The sequence below is a fragment of the Ornithorhynchus anatinus genome, chromosome 19, assembly GCF_004115215.2.
Source record: "Ornithorhynchus anatinus isolate Pmale09 chromosome 19, mOrnAna1.pri.v4, whole genome shotgun sequence".
Lineage (NCBI taxonomy): Eukaryota > Metazoa > Chordata > Mammalia > Monotremata > Ornithorhynchidae > Ornithorhynchus > Ornithorhynchus anatinus.
In genome coordinates, this window is record NC_041746.1 from 4632974 (window position 1) to 4658748 (window position 25775).

General features: G+C 40.6%; 1 protein-coding gene across 2 annotated transcripts in view; it reads right to left on the reverse strand.

Annotated features, from left to right (window-relative positions):
* SMYD3 (SET and MYND domain containing 3) overlaps positions 1–25775 on the reverse strand; it is a 339919-nt gene that overhangs the window by 253606 nt on the left and 60538 nt on the right. For both annotated transcript variants that reach the window (XM_029047210.2, XM_029047211.2), the window contains exons 3-5: positions 22888–22995; positions 20745–20802; positions 16925–17061 (exon numbers count right to left, since the gene is read on the reverse strand). In XM_029047210.2, coding sequence (XP_028903043.1) covers positions 16925–17061; positions 20745–20802; positions 22888–22995 — 303 coding nt within the window. The remainder of the gene's footprint in view (positions 1–16924; positions 17062–20744; positions 20803–22887; positions 22996–25775) is intronic.

Sequence of the window (25775 nt, forward strand, 5' to 3'; positions counted from 1 at the left end):
GAATTGGGTGTACCTACGTGCCAGTGATCCCAAAAGTTTATCACCTAAGCTTTTGATTCTCACCTTCAACAATCCCTCTCTGACCGCAAGATACCTAAATGCTTTCCCCAAGCAATACGACCTAAATTGTTTTTTCTGGAAAGCTCCCTGATGCCATCATCTTAACCCAAGGGCCCAGCTGAGCAAGAGTTGGAGCCAACCTGAGGTGGGGAGCGTCTTTTGTGTGCATGTGTGTGTATGCATGCACACGTGCATATACAGGTGTTAAAAAAAAGCCAATTTTATTTAAAAAAGAGGATTAGATTCCAGACCTGAAAAATGTGCATTCTCTTGTTGCTTTATAGCCTGAAGGCTTCTGAAACCTAATCTCTCATTTTCCATCAATCGTATTTTCTATGGGAAAATAGATTGGCTTAGAACTTCTCTTTCTAAGAACCAAGTCCATAGAAGGAAACTCTGGCACTTCCCTTAGTTTGAGGCAGCTGCAAATGCATGTCCTCTGCCAAATCTTCCTCAATAGCAGCTGAGTCCTCAACTATTCCCAGTGTTAGGTCCTGTGGCTTCTGCCTTCTGAAACAGGAGTACACCAAGCCACTAAATATTCAGTCTATTAAGAACTTATTTATCACATATTATTCCAAATTCTTATAGGAAAAGCATTAAATGGCTTTAGGGAAAATATATTAAAATTAAAAACATTTTAATGAAATATATTAAAACCCATTTTTCAGCACCAGCTCAGGCACAGAGCTATTTTTTTTCTTATCAGCAATAAAGCACAAAGCATCCCTTTTTACTTGGAACATTAGAGGTCATGGCAATTTAACAAGAAGATTACATTAGAAAACTCAAAATGACCAAGTCACGCTGTTTTCATTTTCCAATATGCAGATAAAAGTCACTTTCTTCTGTCTACATGAAGGACAGAATGTCAACATGAGTAGATAAAGGGAAAAAGAAAAATAAAAACTGTTTGTAGAAGACACGCAGGACAACTTAGAATGAATGCATAAGCCTCCAACTATGAACTTGTTCACAAGATTTACATTCTTTCACAAGGCTTTCATTAACAAAAGAGTTTTTGCTTTAAAAAAAAATCATTGACTGTAATTATCAATTTTGAAAGAAAATAGGCTACACACTCCATACTGAGCATAAGAAAACTCAAATGGAATTCATGAATCTATTTTAAATATACATTTCCTTGGTAAAAATAAGTCTCTATCGTTTCTTAAAAAAAAACAAAAACACACAAACACCCTTCTCTTAAGATACAAGCTTGCACAAAGGCCTACATCTCCCTCTTAACATGCTCCTCAAATCTCACCAAGTAGCAGCACCCAACCATAACAAAGCCAAATTACTGAAGTTCTCATTACATTCAAGCTGGTACAGAGTCGCAGTTGATATATGAGCTAGTCACTCACCTTACTGGTTTGCAAAACCCTCTGTACTATTACTCTCAGTAGCTCTTTTAAGCAATATTCTCCTCCTGGCCTACTTTATAAATCAAATTTTCAAGGTTTAGACAAATTTCTTGATATACAAAAAATATGCAACACTATCAGACTCTTAAACTGCCCTAATATTTTCTTTACCTCACCAAGCCAAAAGAAATAAATCAAATTTCCAGAAAATAAATCAACAATCAAAATAAGATACCGTTGAGTCCCCTCCTACCTTAATAAATGAAGATGGATGCTGGTTCTTCCTAAAAAATGACAACTTCTACCAATTCAAAAAGATTCCAAACAAGGCTTTCTGTATAGGCCTAGCTCTAATGGATTATCAACTGTTAAAACCGGCTTCTGTAGCAGTGAGATAGATTCACAATCTGTTATGGTTTATCAAGTGGCCACTTCAAGATCAATTATCCTAGCATAGGTGTAGAGGAAAAGTAATGTCCTCTCATCTGAACTTTCTACAATAATGAACTCTTTTTTTTTTTTGTAAAAAAATATTTTTACACCGAATGGGGGCCTAACAATTTCAGAACAGATGCACTCTCTGAGCAGTGATTAGCAAAACCTGAGCTGTGGGTCTGCAGGACACGAACTGTGGACTCGGAGTTCTGTGGGAAAACAAAAACCCTCTGCCTCCACAGTGCTCTCTGTGCACCCAGGGGCTTTCACTCCAGGTGGTCACTCTCAGATCATGGGTTTCTCTGACCCTGAGTCTCTCCTTCCCAGCCAGCGCTCATTCAACAAAGGCAGTGTGTCTACCAACTTGATTATATTGTACCCTTGCAAGCACTTGGTACAGTATTCTGCCCACAATAAGTGCTCAATAAATGCAAACTATCATCAGTCTGCTAGAGAGAACCTTCTCTCTCCATTCACCTAGGTAGTAAATCAGTGGCACTGAGTACTTACAGTGTGCAGAGCACAGCACTAAGTGCTTGGGACAAAAGCATATGTAGATATGATCCAAGTGCTTAGTACAGTGCTCTGCACACAGTGAGCACTCAATAAATATGACTGAAGGAATGATTCCTGCCCTCTAGGAGCTTACAATCTAGTGTGAATAATGCCAACAGCCGGGTGGAAAGTGTTGCAACAGGACCAGAGTAAAAGCTCACCTTTTGGATGACAGCATTATTATCATTATTATTTTGGGACAAAGTCATACATCCAGAGTTTTCTGACAGCTATGTTTAAGCCAAACTACTAAGACTATAGCCTATTTAAGTTATAAGCATAGCAATATGAATGATGAAATGGTGGCTCTGAGAGGTCACTTAGTCTAGTGGAAAGAATGGGAGCCAGGGAGTCAGGACATTAGGTATTTGTTAAATGTTTACTAAGTCATGCATTGTGCACAGCATTGGGGCAGATAATCAGATCAGTCACAGTCCCTCTTCTATATAGAGCTAAAAATCTAGGAGAGAGGTAGAAAAGGTTTTTAATCCCCATTTTACAGATAAAAAGAGACAGGCCAGAGAAGTTAAATGACTTGCCCAAGATTACACAGCAGGCAAATGGCAAAGTCAGGATTAGAATCCAGGTCCCTTGAATCCCAGGTAGGTGTTCTTTCCACTAGACTTCTATGAAACCCCCTCTGTATCTTTGTTGCTGATAAATATCTTGGAGAATTCAAATCAGGGATTTATTCATCTCTAGAAGATAATGCCACACTTTTAGCATACAGCAGAAAAAAGCAAAGTAAAACCAATGAATATACGGTTCAGTGGGTATATTACTACACAGAATCAAACCACTTTTCTCACTTCTTTACCACCCATACGTTCATGGTAAGAGGTGCCCAAACTAATACATATTAAATATTAGAAACTGCTTAAAATTGTCAGCCTGTCGTTCCTAGCAGAGGAACAAGCTTCCAGCAAACCAAAAAAGATACAATCTGAAGAGAAGCCACACACTGTACTAAGCTGCCTAATCAAAATGTGGCACAACAAATGGGACCTTACTATCAGAATGCCGCCGACTGAAAATTTATGATGTCTGAAAGGCACCCTAGAATTTTATGTTCAATCTAGTGAATAGAAAGCAGCTGCTAGCCAAAAGAAGATTAAATGGCTTCAATATGACAGCATTAATCAAATATTCCAGGGCTCTGGGAATCCAGCACCATTGAAAATAAAAACAGAAAAGAACAAAATGTCAAAACAAACCAGTACCCAATGACCCAGAAACTGTAGCTTTAACTAGTGGTCCTCTGTAAATAGGCTCTGCTAACTGTTCCCCTAAGAGTTGGAAGGCTTGATTCTCTTAACGAGCTCACTGAAAAGTGTCCATTCATTTCTTAAATAATTAAAACAACATTATGATGGCCTTCCAAAAATAATATCCATTTCATGAGCAGTCAGCATATTCTGAAATAAATGTCTCAGCCTAAATTCTCTAGGGCTTTTTTCTCTATTTCTTTGAATGCATCCACATTTTAATAAAACCAGAGATGTCATGAAATGTCATGCTTAGAGCCAGGGGGCAGAGGGGTGAGGGAGAGGAATGGTGGCTGGAGAGGATTTAGGGAGTAACAAAGAGTAACTAAAATATTAGCAGGTGAATCATTTCATTATTGTGCTTGAGCCAAATCCTTGATCTATTCCCTTTTAGCTAGCCAATTTCTTAACAGAAACTCTAGGAATTTATTCTGGTATTTAACCTGAGTTGGTGGGATAAAATGCCTGAAAATTAAGGACAAATTTTACTCTATTTCATCTTTCTTAGTCCACAATGCCAGGATTCTATTTTGTCCCTCCTTTCCTTCCACCCTCATATCTTGCCTATTTGAGGCTACAGGGCGCACAGTAGAATGCTACATGAAGTGTGCAGTCTTGGGTAATTGATTGTTTGATAGGACTGAGCTAGCACATGCATCAAGCATCATCCTATCTTGGGGACGGTAGGCTCCAATTAGACAAGACTGTGACTCTATGAATCAGAAGAACTGGGTTTTAGTCCTAGCTCTGAAAATAATGAAACATCTCCTGAGGTTATGACATCATTGGTGAAGGTTCCTGGTCTATGAACTACCGAGGGCTTGTACAAGGTGTACAGGCCCAGGAGAAATCAGCACAGCCTAGAGGACAGAGCACAGGTCTGGGAGTCAGAAGGACCTCAGTTCTAATACCGGCTTTGCCACTTCTCTGCTGTGTAATCTTGGACCAGTCACTTACCTTCTCTGGGCCTTAGTTACCTCATCTGTAAAATTGGGATTAAGACTGTGAGCCCCATGAGGGACAAGGACTGCGTTCAATCTGATTAGCTTGTATCTACCCCAGAGCTTAGTACAGTGCCTGGTGCAAAGTAAGCTCTTAATAATTACCATAAAAAAATCCTGAAAAATGCCTAGCTAACATGGAGTCCTCTGTGGTTATCAAGGCAACCACCTCCTGGGTTATGGTGCTACAGAATTAGCACCTATGTGACCTAAATGCCCTAATACAAGTGCAGGGACTTTGGACTAACAGTGGCTCATCCATCCATCAATCAATCACATTTATTGAGCACTTAGCATGCACAGAGCACTGTACTAAGCACTAGGGAGAGTACAATATAAACAGTTGGTAGACCCGTTCCCTGCCCCCAGTGAGCTTACAGTCTAGAGAGTTTACACCTAGTAGTCTGCCTCTGACAATGACACCAAAGGGATGCTTGGAGGAAAAATGAGGTCACTCTCCTTGACATCCATCCTCACAGCTACTACTGTATTGTCTACCATTTTTAACTTGTCCTTTTTAAAAAAAAAAAAACATGGTGTTTTTTGTAAGCATTCACTATGTGACAGGCACTAAACTAGTGCTGGGGTAGATACAAGATAATTAGGTTGGACACAGTCCACAGTCCATGTCCCACATGGGGCTCACAGTCTTAATACCCATTTTACAGATGTGGTAACTGAAGGGCAGAGAAGTGAAGTGACTTATCCAAGGTCACACAGCAGACAAGTGGCTTAGCTGTAATTAAAACCCAGGTCCTCTGACTCCCAGGCCCAGGCTTTTTCTGCTAGGTCTAGCTGCTTTTCCTCTGACTCAGCCCTTCCACCCAAAGTGTATAGAATGAAGGCAAAACAATCCAATTAGTTTCAAGGGTATCTGCCCACATAATTAGAAAACATCCTAAGTAGTACTCCTTACTTACAGTTCCAGCTTTGGCCAATAGCCCAGTGCCCTTCACACCCTATGCATTCCCATCATTTCTTACCTTTCCTTCATCTTCCTGCTCTTGGAGATGCCTTCGGATGACTAGGTGTCCCAATTTGGGCAAGAGAGTCAGGGTCTCTGGTGAGGTGACCAGGGAAACTTTACAAAAAATACTACCAGAATTATCCAGCTTTAATCAGTTTGGGGGAAAAAAATTAGACAAAGGAAGCACGGACTCATACCACTCACCCACCCATCTAAACTCACCCATCAACACTCCTAAGGTCTTAATTTTTCTCTTTAATAACCCATTTTCTGCCCCACTGCACCAAGCAGCATGGCCTAGTGGAAGAATAATGGCCTAGTGGAATTAGCACGAGTCTGGAAATTAGAGGACCGGGTTCTTATCCCAGCTCCGCCACTTGTCTGCTGTGTGACCCTGAGCAAGTCATTTCACGTCTCTCTGCCTCAGTTCCCTCATCTGTATAATGAAGATTAAATTCTACTCCCTCTGACATAGTATATGAACTCTATGTGGGACAGGGACAGGGTCCAACCCGATTATCTTTTATCTACCTTAGTGCTTGACACACAGTAAAGCGCTTAACAAATACCATAAAAATAATAGCGTTCCCGATACAGTGCTTGGTACTCAACTATTCAACCACTGTTGCTGTAGATACTGATTATGCATACTGAACCTAGTGATGTTTCCTGCCTGTCCTACTTTCCATGGTAACAAGTTCTATACACTCATCATCCATTGTGTGAAAAAGTGTTCCCTTTTGTTTGTCTTGAACCTGTCACCTTCTCCCTTCAAAAGGTGTCTCCAATTCTGGCGGGTGAAATTTGATGCACATGAACTTAGTGTTCATCCTGCCTACGCCATCCACGGTTCTAAAGATTTCAATACTGTCCCCTTCTCTGCCTTTGTCTTTCCAGACCCAAGAGTCCTAATCTTCTCAGTCTGTCCTTATAAGGATGCTGGTTCAGTCATGTATGTGAGAAACCTATTTAAAATTTTCTTTATCTTAATACAAGTGATCTGCATCTAACCAACAATTTCTACAGCAATTAAACAAAATTGGAACCAATTTACTAAGATTATCCTATGTACCAAGAATGAAGGCAGAGAGATTAATTCTTCCTTTCAGGAATCTATTATCAGAGTCATCAATACCTATTATGTGCCCACATGAGCATGGTGCTGAGCTAAGCTCTAAATGAAGTTCAACACATTTGACTGTTGGAAGGCAAAAAGGTAAAGGAGAAAGCAAACCGACCAAAGGCAAAAAAAGAAAGCACACTAACTAGAGGCAATATAACTGTGATGAGATGAATATGGGCAGAAAATAACCAGAAACAGCCAAGTAACTACAGCTATAATTCCTGAGATGCATGAAATGGTCCTGGAATACTTGTGTTTCCCCAATTCTCCCCTACATAATAATAATGTTGGTATTTGTTAAGCGCTTACTATGTGCAGAGCACTGTTCTAAGCACTGGGGTAAACACAGGGGAATCAGGTTGTCCCACGTGGGGCTCACAGTCTTAATCCCCATTTTACAGATGAGGGAACTGAGGAACAGAAGTTAAGTGACTTGCCACAGTCACACAGCTGACAAGTGGCAGAGCTGCGATTCGAACTCATGAGCCCTGACTCCAAAGCCCGTGCTCTTTCCATGCGCCACGCTCTCTCCTTGTTCTCAGCCCTCCAAAACTCCCCATCATCTCAACCACAAGAGGGCTCCCAGGAGGAAGTGGGTTTGGAGAGCCAAATCCCCTTGACAGAGTTTTACAAGCAACTCCCAGCTGGGAGCCAGCCCTTTAATAGGCTTGAGATTTGGGTTCCATGGGACTGCCCTGAGATTTGGAGCAGCGTGGGCTAGTACAAAGAACACAGGCCTAGGAGTCAAGAAGATTGGGGTCCTAATCCTGGCTCTGCCAGTTGCCAGCTGGGTAATCTTGGGAAAGCCAGTTTTCTTCTCTGTGTGTCTGTTTCTTGGCCTGTAAAATGGGGATGTGATACCTGTTCTCCCTACTACTTAGACTATGAGATCCATCTGGGACAGGGACTGGGTCCAACCTGATTATCTTGAATCTATGCCAGTGCTTAGTACAGTGCTCTTCACTATGTTTGCACTCAATACCTTTGGTTGTTTGATATCTACTGAGCAGGCCAGATGGGTCAGTTCCAACCACAATATTCTGATGCAAATCCAGGGAAAAACTGACCCAACTACCAGGTTTTTTTCAAGGCCTGTATGCTTGTTGTGGACAGGGAATATGTCTGCTTATTGCTGTACTGTATTCTCCCAAGTACTTAGTAAAGTGCTCTGCATATGGTAAGCACTCAATAAATACCTGACAATGAATGAATATTTGAATTCTGTCAAGTGGAATTTTTCAGTGGTGAAAGCTGTGGAGGTAAGCCAAAATTTTTAAAATAAATGTAAACAGTGTGGCTGAGGTTCTGTCACCCATTAACACAACGAAATTCCACTATCCTGATTCCACTCCAGATCTGTTCCCCTCATTTGAAAAGACCATTAGAAATCTTATGTGAATTAATGAGCTACACACCATTCACAAGGATTGTTCGGGCAAGGACCAACAGTAAACAAAGCCTTTTGTTTTTTGGAGGAAACACAGAACTGCTGTTTATACAAACAGCCCTAATTGGGCTTCAAAGATGAAGATGGCTTCTCTTTCACAAAAGGCCCCCTAAATTAGAAACTATTCTTCAGGTTGGATTCTTTTCAACAAAATTGCATCTTTGTCTGTCATCATCACTGCACTGAAGAAAACAATAGAGAATGCCAGCTCACTTATCAACTAGAGAATGGATTTCCAGTACTCTAGTCCCATCCCTGCAATTATCCAATTTTCAAAATCAGCCTCACTGGGAAACAGGCTCCCCTTAACTAATATGAGCAATAACAAATCCACATTGAAATCGGTTCTGTTTTACTCTGGAGTAATTCTAGGCTACAGCTCTGCTACTTCACTGTAAATCACTGTTACAATTGATGGCCTAAATCATCGGGGCCTGTTGGTCTCAGAGTGAAGGGTACACTTTCATGCCAAACAGAAAACCCTTACCATCAGCTTTAAAATACTGTCAGCTCGCCCCCTCCTCTCTTACCTCACTCTTCCGACTACAACCCAGTCCGCTCAGTTTGTGCCTCCAACACCAACCTACTCACTGTCCCTCAATTCCATCATCCATTCATTCATCCCTGACCCCTCGCCCATATCATCCCTCTGATCTGGAACTCCCACCCCTTCATATATGACAGACCACCACTCTCTCCATTTTTAAAGTCACATCCACTCTGAGAGGTTTTCCCTGAGTAAGATCTCACTTTGCCTACTCCTTCTCTCTTTTGCATCACCTTTGTTCATTTGGCTCTGTATCCTTTCACCCTGTCCTCAGTCACACTGCCATATGTACATATTCCTCTTCTGGAACACTGTACTAAGCGCTTGGGGTACTGCACCAGAATGAGCAGATGTTTCTTGCTCACAGGGTGTTTACAATCTAGCGGAGACAGAATCAATATACATAACTTATAATACATAGTTTAAAGATATGTGCTGTGGGGTTGGGGGCCAGGTGAATATTAAATGCTCACCTCTGTTGCATTGTGCTCTCAAGAGTGCCTAGTATAGTGCTCTGCAATCAATCGTATTTATTGAGCACTTACTATGTGCAGAGCACTGGACTAGCACTTGGGAGAGTACAACAGAATTAGCAGACATGTTCCCAGCCCATAACGAGCACATACTAAGTGCTCAATAAATACCACTGATTGATTGATGAATACAAAAGAACAAATTCAGTCTTCTTCTGGTACTTTTCATACATAGGTACCATCTGGGCATAATCATTTGGCCACAGTCTCTTTACAGATTCCTGGGGTAAACCACTTCCAAGAACTTTCCAAAAAATGTTAGTCCCAAAATGGAGAGCTCCTAAATTCTAGTAAGGAATATAACCATTGTAAGGCTTCAAGCTTCAAAAATGTAGCTTTCCCTGACACAAATACTCTTTTTACTTTAACATGTCAATATGTAGCAAGATTAATAGGGCATAACATACAACTCCCATCTTCAAACTCTCAAATGTAATTGTACTGAAAAAAGCACCACCTTTATAAAAATAAAGATATCAAATTAAATTAAATCATCAAAAGCATGGTCTAGACCAATTTCTTAACACTAGTGCTATCAAACATTCACTTTCCTTCACTCTTCTAAAATTTACGCCTGCTAAAAATTAGAGGTGTTAAGCCTCATTTTCTCTAGTTGGCATCAGTATTCAGTGAATTTTGAATACCATGAACTCGGCTTCCCTCAAGACAATAAATTAATGACACCATATAGCGCATTATTTTAAATCCTTATTCACTGTTAAGTGAATCTGATTAAATCCACTTCCTTGCATTAGTAAGTGAGGTTGTGGACTTCAACTTGCTCTTTGCTTGCTAAATCTACTAGGTGTTACCATGTGATGATGTCAGTAGAAAAAAAGCAAAAAAAAAAAGCCTTTCCTGTCATTGCTCTTGTTACTGTGAGGAAGGCGGCAATGGTAAACCACTTCCATGTTTTTACCAAGAAAACTCTATGGATACACTACCGGCACGATTGCAGAAGGAGGCGGGGTGCTCTGAGAGACATGCGTCCATGGTGTCATTATAGGGGTTGAAGATGACTTGATGGCATAAGACAAGACAAGTGGCAATCTACACACAACCTCTGTCTCCCAGAGAAGGAGGGGTTGGGAGATAGGCAGAAGGGAAGAGAGAGGAGAACAAACGTTAACTGTACATATCTTTCCAGAAGCTAGAGCTCAGACTAAACAAGTAGAGCAGAGAGAGCCCAGCCAAAAATGGTTAAGAAAGCTGACAATTAGCAGGGCGACACTCCAGAAAGAAAACCTAAGGCCTATGTTCTATCCAATAGGCCAAGCTGTGGCTCCTTGTCTTTTTTACTTTTGTTTCATCATCCCTTATATATCTGTCACCAACCCCTATCCCAGCATTTAGGAAAGTCTTTGCACACAGTATGTACTTACTCAGTACAATTACCACTTTTAAACAATAAGCAGTTTTTCTAAATTGACCAGAAATTCGAATTCAGTCAACTGTATTAAGTGCTTGGGGGAGTAAAATAGAACACTGTAATATTGTATTATACAACATTGTACTTTCTCAAGCACTTAATACAGTGCTCTGCACATAGTAAGCACTAACTAAATACCACTGATTAAAGAAATAACTTTAGGAAGCTGATGTTCTCTGGAGAGTTGGTATGAGAATGACAATGAGCAGCTGCTCTTGGCCTTCCTCTTGGACAGGTGAGAGGGAATGGACTCATATTTCGTTGCCACTGGGAAACTTTGAGTAGAGAGTAGGAAGAACTCCTTGGATATACAACTACCTTTACCCATTTCCTGAGATTTTTGGCAATCCTATCTCAGAGAATTATCTGATGGTTCACTAGATAAATCTGCCATTAGGCCCTACAAACCTCCAGGAAAATGAAATTCTAGGGCACTGACTGATTACAAGAACTTAAAAGTTTAAAAACTTACAGTTCTCTAGACTTGTAAGCTCACTGAGGGCAGGGAACGTGCCTACCAGCTCCATTATATTGTACTCTCCCAAATGCTCAGAACTGCGCTCTGCACACAGTAAATGCTCAATAAATACCACTGATTGACTGGAAGAAAAAAAAAAGGCACAGGAACTTGGAGAAATATGCAACCAAAAGCTAACAGGCTGACTCTATTGAGACTCAAGTACCAATTCATTAATTCAATCACATTTACTGAGCGCTTACTGTGTGCAGAGCACTGAACTAAGTGCTTGGAAAATACAATACAACAATAAAGAGACAATCCCTGCCCACAACGAACTCACAGTCTAGAGGAGGAGGGACAGATATCAATACAAGTAAACTGGCAGTTCCCTCAATCACACTTGCAACAGCCCAAATTTGAGAAATACACGTGCTCTAGTCATATTTCACTGATTCAAAAACACCATCTTCATTGTGATTCAAATGAGAGATGGCTACAAAGAGTTATCAACTCAGAAAATGCAGAACATTCTTAAGAAATCTGCCATTGAATTCCCTCAGAAAGCTAATTTGTTGTAAATAATTTAATGAAAAAATATATATCATACATGCATCTGCATTCTATAATTAGAATGCCAGGATCCACAGACTTAAATATCTTAGACTGCTGGTTTATTTAAAACTGAGAGACTAGTGACATTGCAATCAATATGGGCTCAAGTCAATGCTCAACACAGACCAAAAACTCCCTTCTCTCACCCCCAATTCCCACACCAGCCAAATGAGCAGAGATTAGATTTCCTGGTGGGTCTGCTCACTTTTAATCCTCAATATTTAATGGCTTCTTTTTCCTTAATAGAATCCAGTCCCATTTGATCAGGCATTGGGATAATTTGGTAATGCAGTCAAAGTTATCATATTGTCATTTCACATCAAGTTTATAATTAGATCATTCATCATTTTATTAATTCAAGAGCTTGCTTTCTTTACTACTTTACTTCAGTGCTACGGCAGGGAAATTCAACTGAGCTCTTCAACACAGACTCTGAAATGTGTCTCGCCCAGAAATAGAGCCCCTCAAGCAACAACAGATATTCTCCCTATCATTATCTCAAAGGTAATATTCTTCTCACAGAATGAGGCCAAAAGCAGCCTGGAATAAGAATTCCTAGTGGATACAGAATGAGATGGGGCACAGTATGGTCTAGTGGACAGAGTATGGGTCCGGGAGTTAGAAGGAGCTGGGTTCCAATCCCGCCTCAGTCACTTGTCTTCTGTGTGACCTTGGGCAAATCACTTCACTGTGCCTCAGTTAAGACTGTGAGTCCTATGTGGGACAGGGATTGTGTTCAACCAAATTACCTCGCAACTACCCCAGGGTTTAGTACAGTCCCCGGCATTTAGTAATGTTTAATTATTACCACAGTTATTATTTCTTTCTGATTTAAAAACTGAACTGAGGATCCAGAAAAAAGATAAAATATGAGTGATGCATAGTCCATTCTGCTTTTGATGGATAGTGAGGTGTACATCTCGAAATGCCTGGGATCCCTTCAGGAGGCTTACAGTTGGTCAACTTCCAAACTGAGTTATGTTTTTGTAACCGTAAGAGACAGACACAATACGGAAGATGATGGTATATTAGTCATCAACACTAATGGCTTGAATTGTATTTAGGATGGGTTATCTAAAGTCCATATGCAATTTTGATTTAACAGAGCTTTCAGACAGATTTCAGAAATAGGTCATGCATTTTATAGTCAAAGCATTCCCAAAAGAACATTCAATATTAAACCCAGTTTGCTTCTTGCTAGCTATTTCTAACACCTATTTCAGTAATCAGATGCTTAACTGGAGTCTTACCCTGACTCCAAAGTATCAAGAATATGGCTGATTCAGAAAGTAAAAACAAAAGTTACTTTCCACAGAAGTTCTGTTATTCCACTTTTTATTCACACTCTAAACGTCAAGCACGAAAAGTGAAACTGGAGGCAATTGACTTTTCAGAAATTAGGTATCAGAAAAGTAACCTCAGAGGAACTGAAAAGAATAAAAATAATATTTCACAAAGCAAATTTTAGAGATGATCCCAGCAAAATAATTTTTCACCAGTTGCTGGAGCTTTAATAAATGTTTCCAGTCAGATATACATTACTGGTACTAAAAATCAATAGTATTTATTGAGCGCCCACTTTACAAAACACAGGAAGAATAAAATAGAATGATTAGCTATAATTCCTGCTCTCAAAGAGCTTATGATCTAGGAAGGAAGAGAGACACTGAAATAAATTACAGGTAGGAGAAAGCAACAGAGTATAAAGACATGCATATAAGTGTTGTCGGGGTGGGAGAAGGGGAGGATTCTGTGAAATTATGGGAATGTGCAACATAATGAATGTCTAACACGCAGAGGGGACACTCCTTGGCTCTTGCTCCCGATTTATTCCCATTCCTTCCAACTCTGATGTCTACTAATCATTCTTCTTAACTAGCAATATCAGATCCATCATACTGCTAATCAGTCAACTAAATGCATTTTCAGAAAGAAAACCTTCAACTATAGAGAAAAAAATATGCCACACATATATATAAAAAACCCTAACAAAAGGGATTAATTTATCACACTCACTACAAAGTAAATTCAACACCAGATTAAGATATGTTAAGGTTGGGGCTTTAAGAAACACAGCCAAATAATGACTCTGTCAGGGAGATCAACACAGACTCTTCAGTGTTCATTTGTCTCAGTGAATTAACTCAGCAGTATCTTTTGATACCTTGTGAAATTTTATATTCATTTTTCTTTAATTAAGGCACATATCATAAATTGTTGACTGAACTTTGTTTTTTTGAGTTTTCACTCATTTACATTCATTAGGGCCAACATTTATTCATTCATTCAATCGTATTTATTGAGCTTTTACTGTGTGCAGAGCAATGTACTAAGCACTTGGAATGTACAATTTGGCAACAGATAGAGACAATCCCTGCCCAAACATGGGCTCACAGTCTAAAAGGGGGAGACAGTCGGCAAAACAAGTAAACAGGCATCAATACCATCAAAATAAATAGAATCATAGATTCAGCACCAAGGACTAAACCACAACAACCATTAGAAAGATGATGTTTCTTTAGGCTTTTGTCCACCACAGATATCGACTGGAACCATTCACTCCCCTCTATACTCAAGACTCCCTTCTCTGAGTCACAGCACAAGCCATTCCGCTTTCAGGAAGCATTCTCCTAACTCCAGTTTGCCCAACCATATCCCTCTGCCCTTTTAGAACTCTTCAACAGCCATCAGATCTAGGAGCTACATTAGCAGTATATTTCCTGTGGGTGGTGGACTCAAAAGCCATTGGCCCCGTGAGCAGAGGTCCACGTATCAAACCCAATTCACACATCCTCCAGAGCACTTATATACACTTCCAACTATTTCCTTTCCTCCTTTCTGTAAGTGTTTGTCTCCCCCAATAGAATGTAAGCTTCTTGAAGGTAGGGATCATTTCTATTCATTCTAGTCTATGCTTCCAGGCACTGCACTAGGTAGGTGCTGAATAAATAGTACTGACTGATTGAGACCCCTTCCTGGGGTCTCATACATACATAGAGAATGAACACATATATAATTAAAAATCAAACAGCTGAAACTATCTCTGCCTCCCCTAACAATAATTAATACTCCCTTCTAAACTGTGAGCCCTATGTGGGACAAGGACTGTGTCCAACCTAACTTCTATCTACCCAGAATAGTGTTTGACAGATAGTAAGCACTTAAATACCAAATAATAATAATAATGATGAAAATAATAATAATTAAGTTGCTGGTGAAGTAGGGCAGGTCCCAGTGGAGTATAAATTTCTTGAGCCTCGTATGGGACAGGGACTGTGCCTACCTAATTATCTTGCATCTACCACAATGCTTGGTACACAGTAAGGGCCATGTAAATGTCATTGCTATTACTAAGGGTAGGGACCATTTCTTTCAATTCTATGAAATATTCTCAAGTGCCTGATTCAGCTGGAACTCAGAGGTGAGAATCAGCTGGGCCATTTCAAACGTAAGCAGCAGCCAATCCAACACTGAGCAATAAAGATGCCTTAAGGAGGTAAAATGTTGTATACAAGCCTTATATCATTGGTCATGAAAATTTTTTTTTCATTTTTAAAACTGTATTAACTTGAGCCATTTATTATAGCTTGATGGTAGACATGATCCTCTATAAAACTTTCCTTAGCCATTTATTAAATACTCACTTCAAAATAAAATACCTACAGCAATTAATTATAATAGGATTTTAAACCTCTCAAATGTACAAGAAATCATGCTTCCTATACAAATCAGTACAAAATAGAATTTAAAAACTGGTTAGAAAAGGCTAATATGGGTATAAGGCTTCATCTGTCTATAGTTTCCATAAAATAAATTTATGGGGAGCTGACCAAAACAGAGTATGATTTAAAGTTATTAATTTTCTTGTTCTATCATAAATGTCCAAATTCAGAGTCAAGACCCTTCAGAAGAGAAAAGTAAAATTATAAGATCACCGGTATATTGAAGCAATAAAATTTGTCTCACATCGAACCAAATGCTCACTCTCACACCTTAAGAAACTGGCACACAGTTAAAAATGACATTTCTACTGGTAGGGGATATTTATTTTAATTGAAAACACATTCCACTGTAACCTTATGGCTTTTGTCTCCCCTCACGAGAAGTGACAACCCCTCTGGCTTAAGCACACTACTGTTCCCTATTGGAAAATGGAAGAAAAGGAGTGGCTAATATTTGAGCTTCATTATTTCTGCAAAAGAAACGAGAAGCACACACACACGGCAAGACTCTCTGACTGAGGAAATCACCAAGATTAGAACAACTCACCCAGGCTTCATGAATTATTTACATTCATACCTATAATAACTGGACACCTATTGGCTTCTCCAGGCTAATCATACCAGGCCCAGCCCAACAACCAAGGAAATTCATCATCAACAAGTGAGCCCTCATATTGCCAGTTCATTTTTTTTCTTTTAAATCAAGTTTTTCACAGGGTTTGCATCTTTGGAAAGGTTTCTGTTTTTATTGTAAACTAGACCACCTAACTGAATTCAACACTCATTTCCAACTCTCAGTATAGAGAACTAAGCACATAGAAAGCATTTATCCAGACCACAAAAACTCATCACAACTATCAGCATTTTTTTCAAATCCACCATCAAATATTGACTATGAAATGATTCAAAAGCACAAAAAATTAATTTTCCCTCTAAAGTGACGGTGGTAGTATGCAAAACTTGGCAGTTAATTTCACTGATATAGATTCTTACCTTACTGGAGAAATTTCCTTTCCAGGAACAAGGAATGAAAAATTCTTCAAAGGCAAACTAGCAAAGCTGGGTGAAAATTTACATTCTACATTATATTAGGCAGTGTTTATTACTTCAATATTTTCACAAACATGAACACTAGTCAAACAAATTTCACTCGCTATATTTAAAAAGTTCTTAAATGATCACCAAAACATTCCTTTGAGAAAGGATATAAGACTCAATTATTTACGTATGCATGAACACTAGGAATCAAAATGGGAACACTAAAAGATGGGGAAACCTATCTTCCTTATTGTTTACTGTCACCCTGGTCAGGAATCTGCTGAAACAATTTCCTGAAGGGTCAAGAAATTGGCCCTGATCTCACACGCCCCTTACTCCAGGGGACCACATTTAAATACCTACTTTGGCAAAGGATTCAAAAATGTTGAAACCAGGTGGCAGCTGGGAAGCATCTTGGATTTCTTCTTTCAAGTAAAGCTTTAAGGTCACAGCAAGGTATCCCAGGCCCTCTCTCTTTTCTTCACTTAGGTTTTTAATATCTGAAGGGAGAATAAGTGGAGAATAAGCTAGCCTTCTGTGGATCTGTCAGAATTTCAACAGCTGGACAATTCCAACCCCAAATTTCATTCCAACTAAAGCTCCTTGAAGGCAGGGAACTGTCTACCAACTCTGTTATACTGTACTCCCTCGAGCACGCAGTTCAGTGCTCTGCACCCAGTAAGCACTCACTAAATATCAATGATTGGTAAGAGTCTCTGACTCTGTTCCCCCAAAAATTACTAGGTCACCCCTACCAAACATCCACAGTTAAGGAAATAAAATATTAAAACCTTAAAAAAAAACCCACCACGGTGTGAGCAAGTTTAAGATGAGAGAAATTTAGGGCTTCCTCTATAAAGTCTTCTCAAGTCTGTAACACAAAACGTGCAAGCGAACTTCACTTCAATCAATAGTATTTACAGAGCACTTGCTGTGTGCCCTGTACTAAGCACTTGAGAGAATATAATTAACAGAGTTGGTAAATACGTTCCCTGCCCACAAGAGGTTAGAGGGAGAGACACATAGTAATATAAATTTTGGATATGTAAATAAGTACCATGGGGCTGAGATTAGGGTGGGATTAACATTTATTGTTGTTTTCAACACCATGCTGTTCTCCCTAATGCCTAGTAACTGGTATGGAGATTGTTCATTAAAATCCAACATCAGTTACTGTGTTTTCTCTCCCAAAAAATGTTCCTCTTCAATATATGACATCTCAGATAGCCTCCTTTATATACAGCAAAATGAGAAGCAGCACAAAAACAGCTTGAAAGAGCACAGGTTTGGGAGTCAGAGGACCTGGTTTCTAATCCCAGTTCCACCTTTTGCTTGTTACGTGAACTTGGGTAAGTCCCTCAACTTCTCTATGACTCGGTAATTTCATCTGTAAAATGGGGAATAAAACTGGGAGCTTTATGTGGGACAGGAATTATGTCCATACACCAGTGCTTAGTACAGTGCTTGACCCACAGTAAGTGCTTGACTAATACCATTAAGAAAGAAAAAAAAGGTGATCTGGAAAGAACTTCCACAGAATGGAACCCTTGATGTCATTTATATTGCGCTGAACGTTAGGCCAAACAAGTATGAGGTCATATGCATCTGTGTGTCCAGTATCTGTGAGGACCATCACTGACCACTCAAAGTGAACCTCTTCTTTCTACAAATTGGGTCAATGACTACTTCAAGACTTTGAAATAACGTCCTTCAATTATATTGAGTGCTTACTGTTTACAGAGCAAGAAGGAGAAAGCTACTAAGGTTAACGACCGAAATACTGAAAAATAAATGAGTCCTAAATACTAATTCTTAAACTCCAGTTGCTTGCCTAAGTGCAGTAAACATATGCTTATTCACCCTAAACAGAATAAGAACCAAATGGGCACTAGATTTAAGCTACTTAATAGTGAATGCACAAAGACTGCATGGCATTATGACTCACTGAAATTTTTCTTACATTTGAAACTGTAAGTCATATTAATAAGTGTCCAAGTAATCAACTTTGTGTCAAACCCCAAACAAAAAGTCAAGTTGAACAAATATTACGTTCCAGGTGCCCCTTCAACTTTGGCTTTGAATGGCTCAAGTAAGGCCCACATTTTTCTGGTAAGGGTTCAAGTCATTACCTTGTGAAAACAGTTAAACAAATGATTTTTGAAATACTAATTCACCATCTTTGACAGTTGGGTTAATACAGCCATAAATCTCCAGTGGTGGGTTTTTTTTCCACAACCCAGAAATATTAAGAACTTCCCAGAGTGGATTGGGTAACTGAAGATGACACAGCGAACTCTTCCCAGATTTAACATGTGGTTCTGGAAAGCTTTTGCATTACTTGGGATGGTGGTGCCAAGAAATACTGAACTGCTAAACATTCACTTTTAGCGGGAGCCACCTCTGCTTTTCTTTTCACCCCAGCTGGTGTGCCCCAAAGCAGGTTTCTGGCCAGGAGCCCTGCTCTTGGTCCAACAATAATAATAATAATGTTGGTATTTGTTAAGTGCTTACTATGTGCAGGGCACTGTTCTAAGCACTGGGGTATACAGGGTAATCAGGTTGTCCCACATGAGGCTCACAGTCTTAATCCCCATTTTACAGATGAGGTAACTGAGGCACAGAGAAGTGACTTGCCCAAAGTCACACAGCTGACAAGTGGCTGAGCCGAGATACAAACCCATGACCTCTGACTCCCAAGCCCGTACTCTTTCTGAGCCACGCTACTTCTCTACTCTGGGAATCAGGAGATCTGGATTCAAGGCTCAGTTTGGCCGGAACTGGCTAACATGAAGGTGTAAGATGCTCTTATCTCTTTGCCTGTTCATTAAATCCTGAAAATAGCTGGTTTAAGTGGGCCAGGAAGATGGCCCACAGCACTTACGTACATAGCTGTAATTTTATTTATTTATTTTAATGCATCTTCCCCCCTCTAGACTATAAGCTTACTGTGGGCTGGGAATGTGTCTGTTATCTTGTTGTATTGTACTCTCCCAAGTGCTTAGCTCTGCACACAGAAAGCGCTCAATAAATACCAGCGACTATCAGGGCAGCAATCCTCACAACCCCCTGCCGATCTGTGGCACTCTGGCAAATATCTGGCACTGTGCTACAGTCGCTCTGGCCCTAAATAAGTTTCATCTGAAAAACTCCCATGGGCATTTCGCAACATGTTGCCCCCCCCGCCCGCCCACTCCTTCGTTCTATTCAGAGGTCCGGTGGTGAGATGAGCGATGGGACTGGGAGGGTGTGTGTGGAGCTCCCACAAGCCGCTGACCCTACATAATCAATTCCCCTGCACAGGTCCTCGGTCCTACAGTCTCAGAGCTGAGGCTCATAGGTCAAACCTTGATCCATCTATCTGGCCTCCCTTGGACCAACAATTCCACCTTGCCTTCATACTTGACCATCCACTACTCTTCCCTCCTCTCCTAAACTCACATTTCTTCCTTGAAGTCTTCCCTAAGCCCTCACTTCCTCTCTCCACCTGAGCACTTTACTGAGACCCCTTAAACATTTTGATAGTCACCCCAGTCCCACAGCACTACTCTCTACTATTTCCCCGATCTGTAATTTATTCTAATGCCTTTCTCCCCTGGTGGACCATGAGTTCTCTGTGGGTAAGGATCATGTCTACCAACTATACTGCACTGTACTTTCCCAAAAGCTTAGTACAGTACTCTGCACCCAGTAAGTATTCAATAAATGCCACTGATTCATTGCTTGATTGCTCCTGAAGGAACTCCCCATTATTCATCATCACCTGACCATGACAGTCAGTCACCTATCCCTACCCTCACTCTCCAGGCCCATTAAGAAAGAGACGAAACCAAGTGAAGAAAGCAAACTGCTTCTCTTGCCCCATTAACCAGGGCTCTTGCTTTCACAGTGGTCTGTTTCTGAAATCTGAACTACTCTCATTGCACACCTACCTATCCACCCAGCCCAATAACTACTCTTGGCTGGGATCTTCCAATGCCATTCTCTTCCCTGCACAATCTCGAAGTAACTTGTGATGGCACTTTTGGCCCATGATGTTGTACAATTCTCATTTCAGTGAAACTGGAAAACAAACAAAATCCTATTCCATAGATGGAAACAAGGGAAAGAGGGAGAGAGGGCCTTCAGGCAATTCATCAAGTACCAGAAGGCATTCATTTAGTGAGGATAATGAGTATCTACTTACTTGATTCCAGTTCCGAAAAAGAGTAGAGTTTCTCTGAAGGACAAGATGATTCTCTCAGCTGTAAAATAGAAGTTGAAAAAAGAAAACAAAATGAAATTCATGCTGTTAGATAATAATTTGGCCTAGTAGTAAAAACATAAGGCTAGGAGTTAGGAGACATTCTAATCCCAGCTCTGCCACTGGCCTGCTTTTTGAGTTTAGGCCTGTCATTTGTTTATTGTACTCTCCCTAGAACTTAGTATAGTGCTCTTCACATAGCAAATGCTAAATAAAATATGATTGATTTGACCACTCTGTATTCCACTTAATTGTACAATGGAGAGATGACACTTCCTCTCGCTACCTCAGACTGTGAGCCCCAAGGGTAACAGGGACTTAACCAAGGTTTAAAACAGACCTTGACATATATAATTGCTTAATAAATATCATAATCATTACTGGTTTGGGGACTTGAGTATTTTCAAAGTTTACACACAAATTTGGGGGGTATTTTTCTGCAATTTCTTTCCTAAATTGGACTCCTTTAAATCACCTTCAAGTACAAGGCATGTATAAACTGAGGTAAGTACTTTAAAAAATGTTTCATTTTCATATTATCTCAAATAAAACTGGCATGGCTATAAGGTGAGAAGCCTCTGTAAGCTAAGGCAAAGCAAGGGATCTTAGAAAATGCATTCACCAAGGACAGAGTGCTCAATTCCCCTGGGAAAGTTCAATAGGAAAAAAAGGAGTCCTGTCTAGAATTGGGCAGGTTTTACAGGGTCTCAAATCCCACACATTTGGGCAAATGTAGGGAAACCTGGAAAACATAGTTTCAGTGAGCACTGAGGAAGCCTGACCATTCAAAGACAAAATATCCTCCAATAATTATGATGAATCCCTCTAGACTGTAAGCTGCTTGTGGGCAGGGAGAATGTATATCAAGTTTGTTATATTCACTTAATACAGAGCTCTGCACACAATAAGCATTCCTTACATTCCATTGATTGATGGTAGATATTAAGCACTCACTATGTGCCAAGTACTATGCAAATTGCTGGGATAGATACAAGATAATCAGATCAGACACAGTCCCTGTCCCACATGGGACACACAGTCTAAGAGAGAGGGAGAACAGATATTTTAACCCATTAAAGATATGGAAAATGGGGCCCAGAGAAGTTAACTGATCTGCCCAGTGTCAGAACAGAGCCAGAACTAGGAACTGAGAAGCGTGGCCTAGAGGTAAGAGCATAGACCTGGCAGGCGGAGGATCTTGGTTCTAACCCCAGCTGTGCCATTTGCCTGCTGTGTAAACTTGGGCAAATCATTTAACTTCCCTATGCCTCAGTTTCCTCTTCCGGTAAACAGGGATTAAATATCTGTTCTCACTCCTATTGAGACTCTGAGTCTCATGTGGGACAGAGATTGTGCCCAACCTGGTTACCCTGCATACATCCCAGTGGCACACTGTTTCACACATAGAAAGCACTTAATACCACTATTATTGACAGTAAAAGAACTTGGGTCTCCCGACTCCCACTCACGTTATTTACACTAGATCAGGCTGCCTCATGAAGAGTCACAGAACAATCCTGCCTCATGCCCAATGCTAAGCAGTGTTCAGGGCTCAAAGTAAGCAAACTTGGATGCCCTTCCCGGTTTTTCTTTCCAGAACCTTTTTAAGAGGGTGTGGAGAAAGGACTCAAGAAATACCCTCTTGGTCGTCAAGGTTGGTAGAGGATTCAGCTACCTCTGCTTTTGATAATGAAACCCCTCAACTACTAACTAACCCACAACAATACTATCAACGGTATTTAGTGATCGCGTACTGTGTGCCGAGCTCTGTAATAAGTGCTTGGGAGAATACAATCAGAGTTGGTGGACATATTCCCGGCCCACAATGAACAGTCTAGAGAGAGGATATACTGTATCTATAGCCAACTTCTCCAAGGTGACTTAGAAGCAGAGCTAACACTCTAATTCTTCCATTGCCAAGGAGAGGATTCTGGACCTCATTACCAACTTTCTGGATGCTACGGAGAAGGAAGCAGCAGATTCTGCCATGGAGCCAGGGCCTCATGTTGACTTGTCAATTTGCCTCCCGAATGTGATTGTGAATGCGAATCTTAAATTCGGGCAAATTGTACCCAACTTCACTTACTAGCTTGAAAACAACTCTGCCAAGCAGTCTGACTGAATCGGGAGGAAACCGGGGCTTGGAACTCAGTAGGCAGCTGCATTCTCTTTTGTGGTCTTGCCAAGCTTGTTTCTGTAGAGACAAGAGCAAAAAGACAAGGGCCCAGGATTTATGCAAACTTCACCTTCATTCATACTGCTTAGGAGGATGCAGTTCATCAACATTAATTGAACTTCCTCAACCTGCTTAACCGCAAAATAAAAAACTGCAAGGTAAGTCCATTATTGCTTGGGTAATAACTTAGGAGATGACATTATTGAAAATGGAGTTATCTTAACTAGCTTAAATGGGGCCATAAGTTGAACAAAACTTAAATTAGAAAATGAATACGAAGTTTCAGGAATGCAACTTTAATATTCAAAAAACACACAACATTAGTGAATTTTAAACTTGATCATGAAGTGCACAGAGCACTGTTTTGCTCTAAACTGTAAACTCATGGGCAGGGAATGTGTCTGTTTATTGTTGCATTGTGCTCTCCCAAGTGCTTAGTACAGTGCTTTGCACACCATAAACACTCACTAAATATGATTGAATGGATACTTGGGGTAGCAGAATAAGAACACACAGAAAAATGTGCTGAGCTACCAAAATGATTAGAGGTGGAGATAATCAGTCAGTGGTATTTACTGAGTACTTACCTTGTGTACATGAAAAACTCACATGGGACAGGGCCTGTGTCTGATCTGCACTTAGTATAATGCTCTGCACACAGTAGGTGTTAGACAAATACCATTCACTGACTGAATTATCTGATGAACTTGTAGGCGGATGGCCATATCTCAAGAACTGAAGAACCGAAAACCAAAAACATAACATGGCTGAGATCCTCAGGCCCCAAAACAACTTTTTTTATGGTATTTGTTAAGTGCTTACTATGTGACAGGCACTGTACTAAACACTGGGTAGATACAAGCTAATCAGGTTGGGCACAATCCCAAATAGAGCTCACCGTCTTATTTATCCCTTTTATAAAAGAGGTAACAGACACAGAGAAATGAAGTGACTTGCCCATGGTCACACAGCAGAAAAGTGGCAGAGACGAGATTAGAACCCAGCTCCTTCTGATTCCCAGGCCTATGCTTTAACTTCTAGTCCCCTGACTCTCAGGCCTGGTGTCTTGTCAGCTAGATGAGGGATATAGCATTAGATTAGCATGTCTTCAAGTCAGCTTCCAGGGAACGCTCCCAGAATTCTCTGTCCAACCATCATGAAACTTGGTGAACCAACCATCTAAACTCAAAGTCAACATCAAATCTTCAAAACTTCAAATCGGGATTATAAAATCTGGACACCAGCTGGCCCCTCCTTCATCTGGCTGGCAGCAGTTCCCTGCATGAGATCATCTCTGGCTCTTCTCGTGAGGACAGCTTCTCCCACTGATTCCTTGGAACACATTTTCTGGGTCCCATCCAAACTGTGAAAGCACATTTAGCTAGTTTATCTGATAACGACTGGGAACTCCTGCAAAGCAAGGGAGACCTTAAAAAGAAATTTGCTTGTAGTTTTGTTGGCATATAAATGTGGGTGATTAGGAAAAAAACACAGGATAATTTTTTTTTTTTTAATCATCTCAACCGTAAAATCATGCACTACACTGTTTACATTTGGGTAACGTTACAAGAAAATTCTCATTTCAAATTTCAAGAGTCAATGCTGAGCCTAATCTTGGTCATATCTAATTGTTGTACCTAATCACTTAGGTAATTATAACGTTGAAACGAAAAGGGTAGCTAGGAATCCATACATAACGATGAGTTTTCCGCTGCTGCCTAGTGGTAAAACTAGGGAAAACAAATTATCAGTCAACTAATCCCTACCGCAAAAGAATATGGTCTCGTACGATGGCTCTCTAGACTGTGAGCTCATTGTGGGCAGGGAACGTGTCTCTTATATGGTACTCTCCCAAGCGCTTAATACAGTGCTCTGCACACAGTAAGCACTGAATAAATACAATTGAATTAACATAAATAGCTTTTAGTTTTTCCTTCCCCTCTCCCCGGCCCTGAAAAATTTCTGTCCCCCACCACCTCTCCAATTTACAGCTTGAGGTGGAGAAATCCACCACGGATCATGTCAATAGGTCGCTAATATCCAGGACCCCGGAGAAAGGTAGTATCAATATTTTCTTTGATTTTTGCTGTTTTGGTTGTAAGAGGGAGAGCCCCTTACCTTGTGTCAGGCTCAGAGAGGTCGATGTAAGCAGGATGGCATCAACTTCCACAGGAGAGAGAGAAGCAGCAGTCTTGGCTGGAGCTGCCCACAGGGCAGCTGGTAGTAAGAAGGAGCCAGGGCAATTAATGAGAACTGAATGCTCCTTGGTCTCTCACTTACTGAAATCACAAAGCTGCCCCCAAAAGTAAGAGACAGCAGAAGTAGCAGCCAGCCAACCAGCAAACCTTCTGGGAGCCTTAAAGGATAAGCCTTAGTGTCAGGGACTGCTCAGCAATGACACTTCTTCCTTCCCAGGGCTCCAGATAGATTCATAGTCTCTCTTCCCTCCAACCCTCTCTCTCTTTCAGCACTTAGAAGAGTGCTTGGCACACAGTAAGTGCTTAACAAATACCATCATCATCTTCCTCCAATCCCCTGTCAACCTTCTCTCTTCCTCTCTCTTCCTCCAACCCTCTCTCTCTCCTTTTCCACTAACCCTCTCTCTCGTCCAACCCATTCACCCAGATACCACAACTTCTGCTGCTGCCAGCAATAGAAGTCCTGATCCACAGGACTGTCATTGCAGGCTGTATTCTGGAGGTTTGGGGTTCAAAAATGGTCCAGTACAGAGCTGGTTTTGGCCACTAAAGAGGAGGGAGGAAAGGGTAGGAGAGTGGGAAGAAGAGAAAAGACGGAGG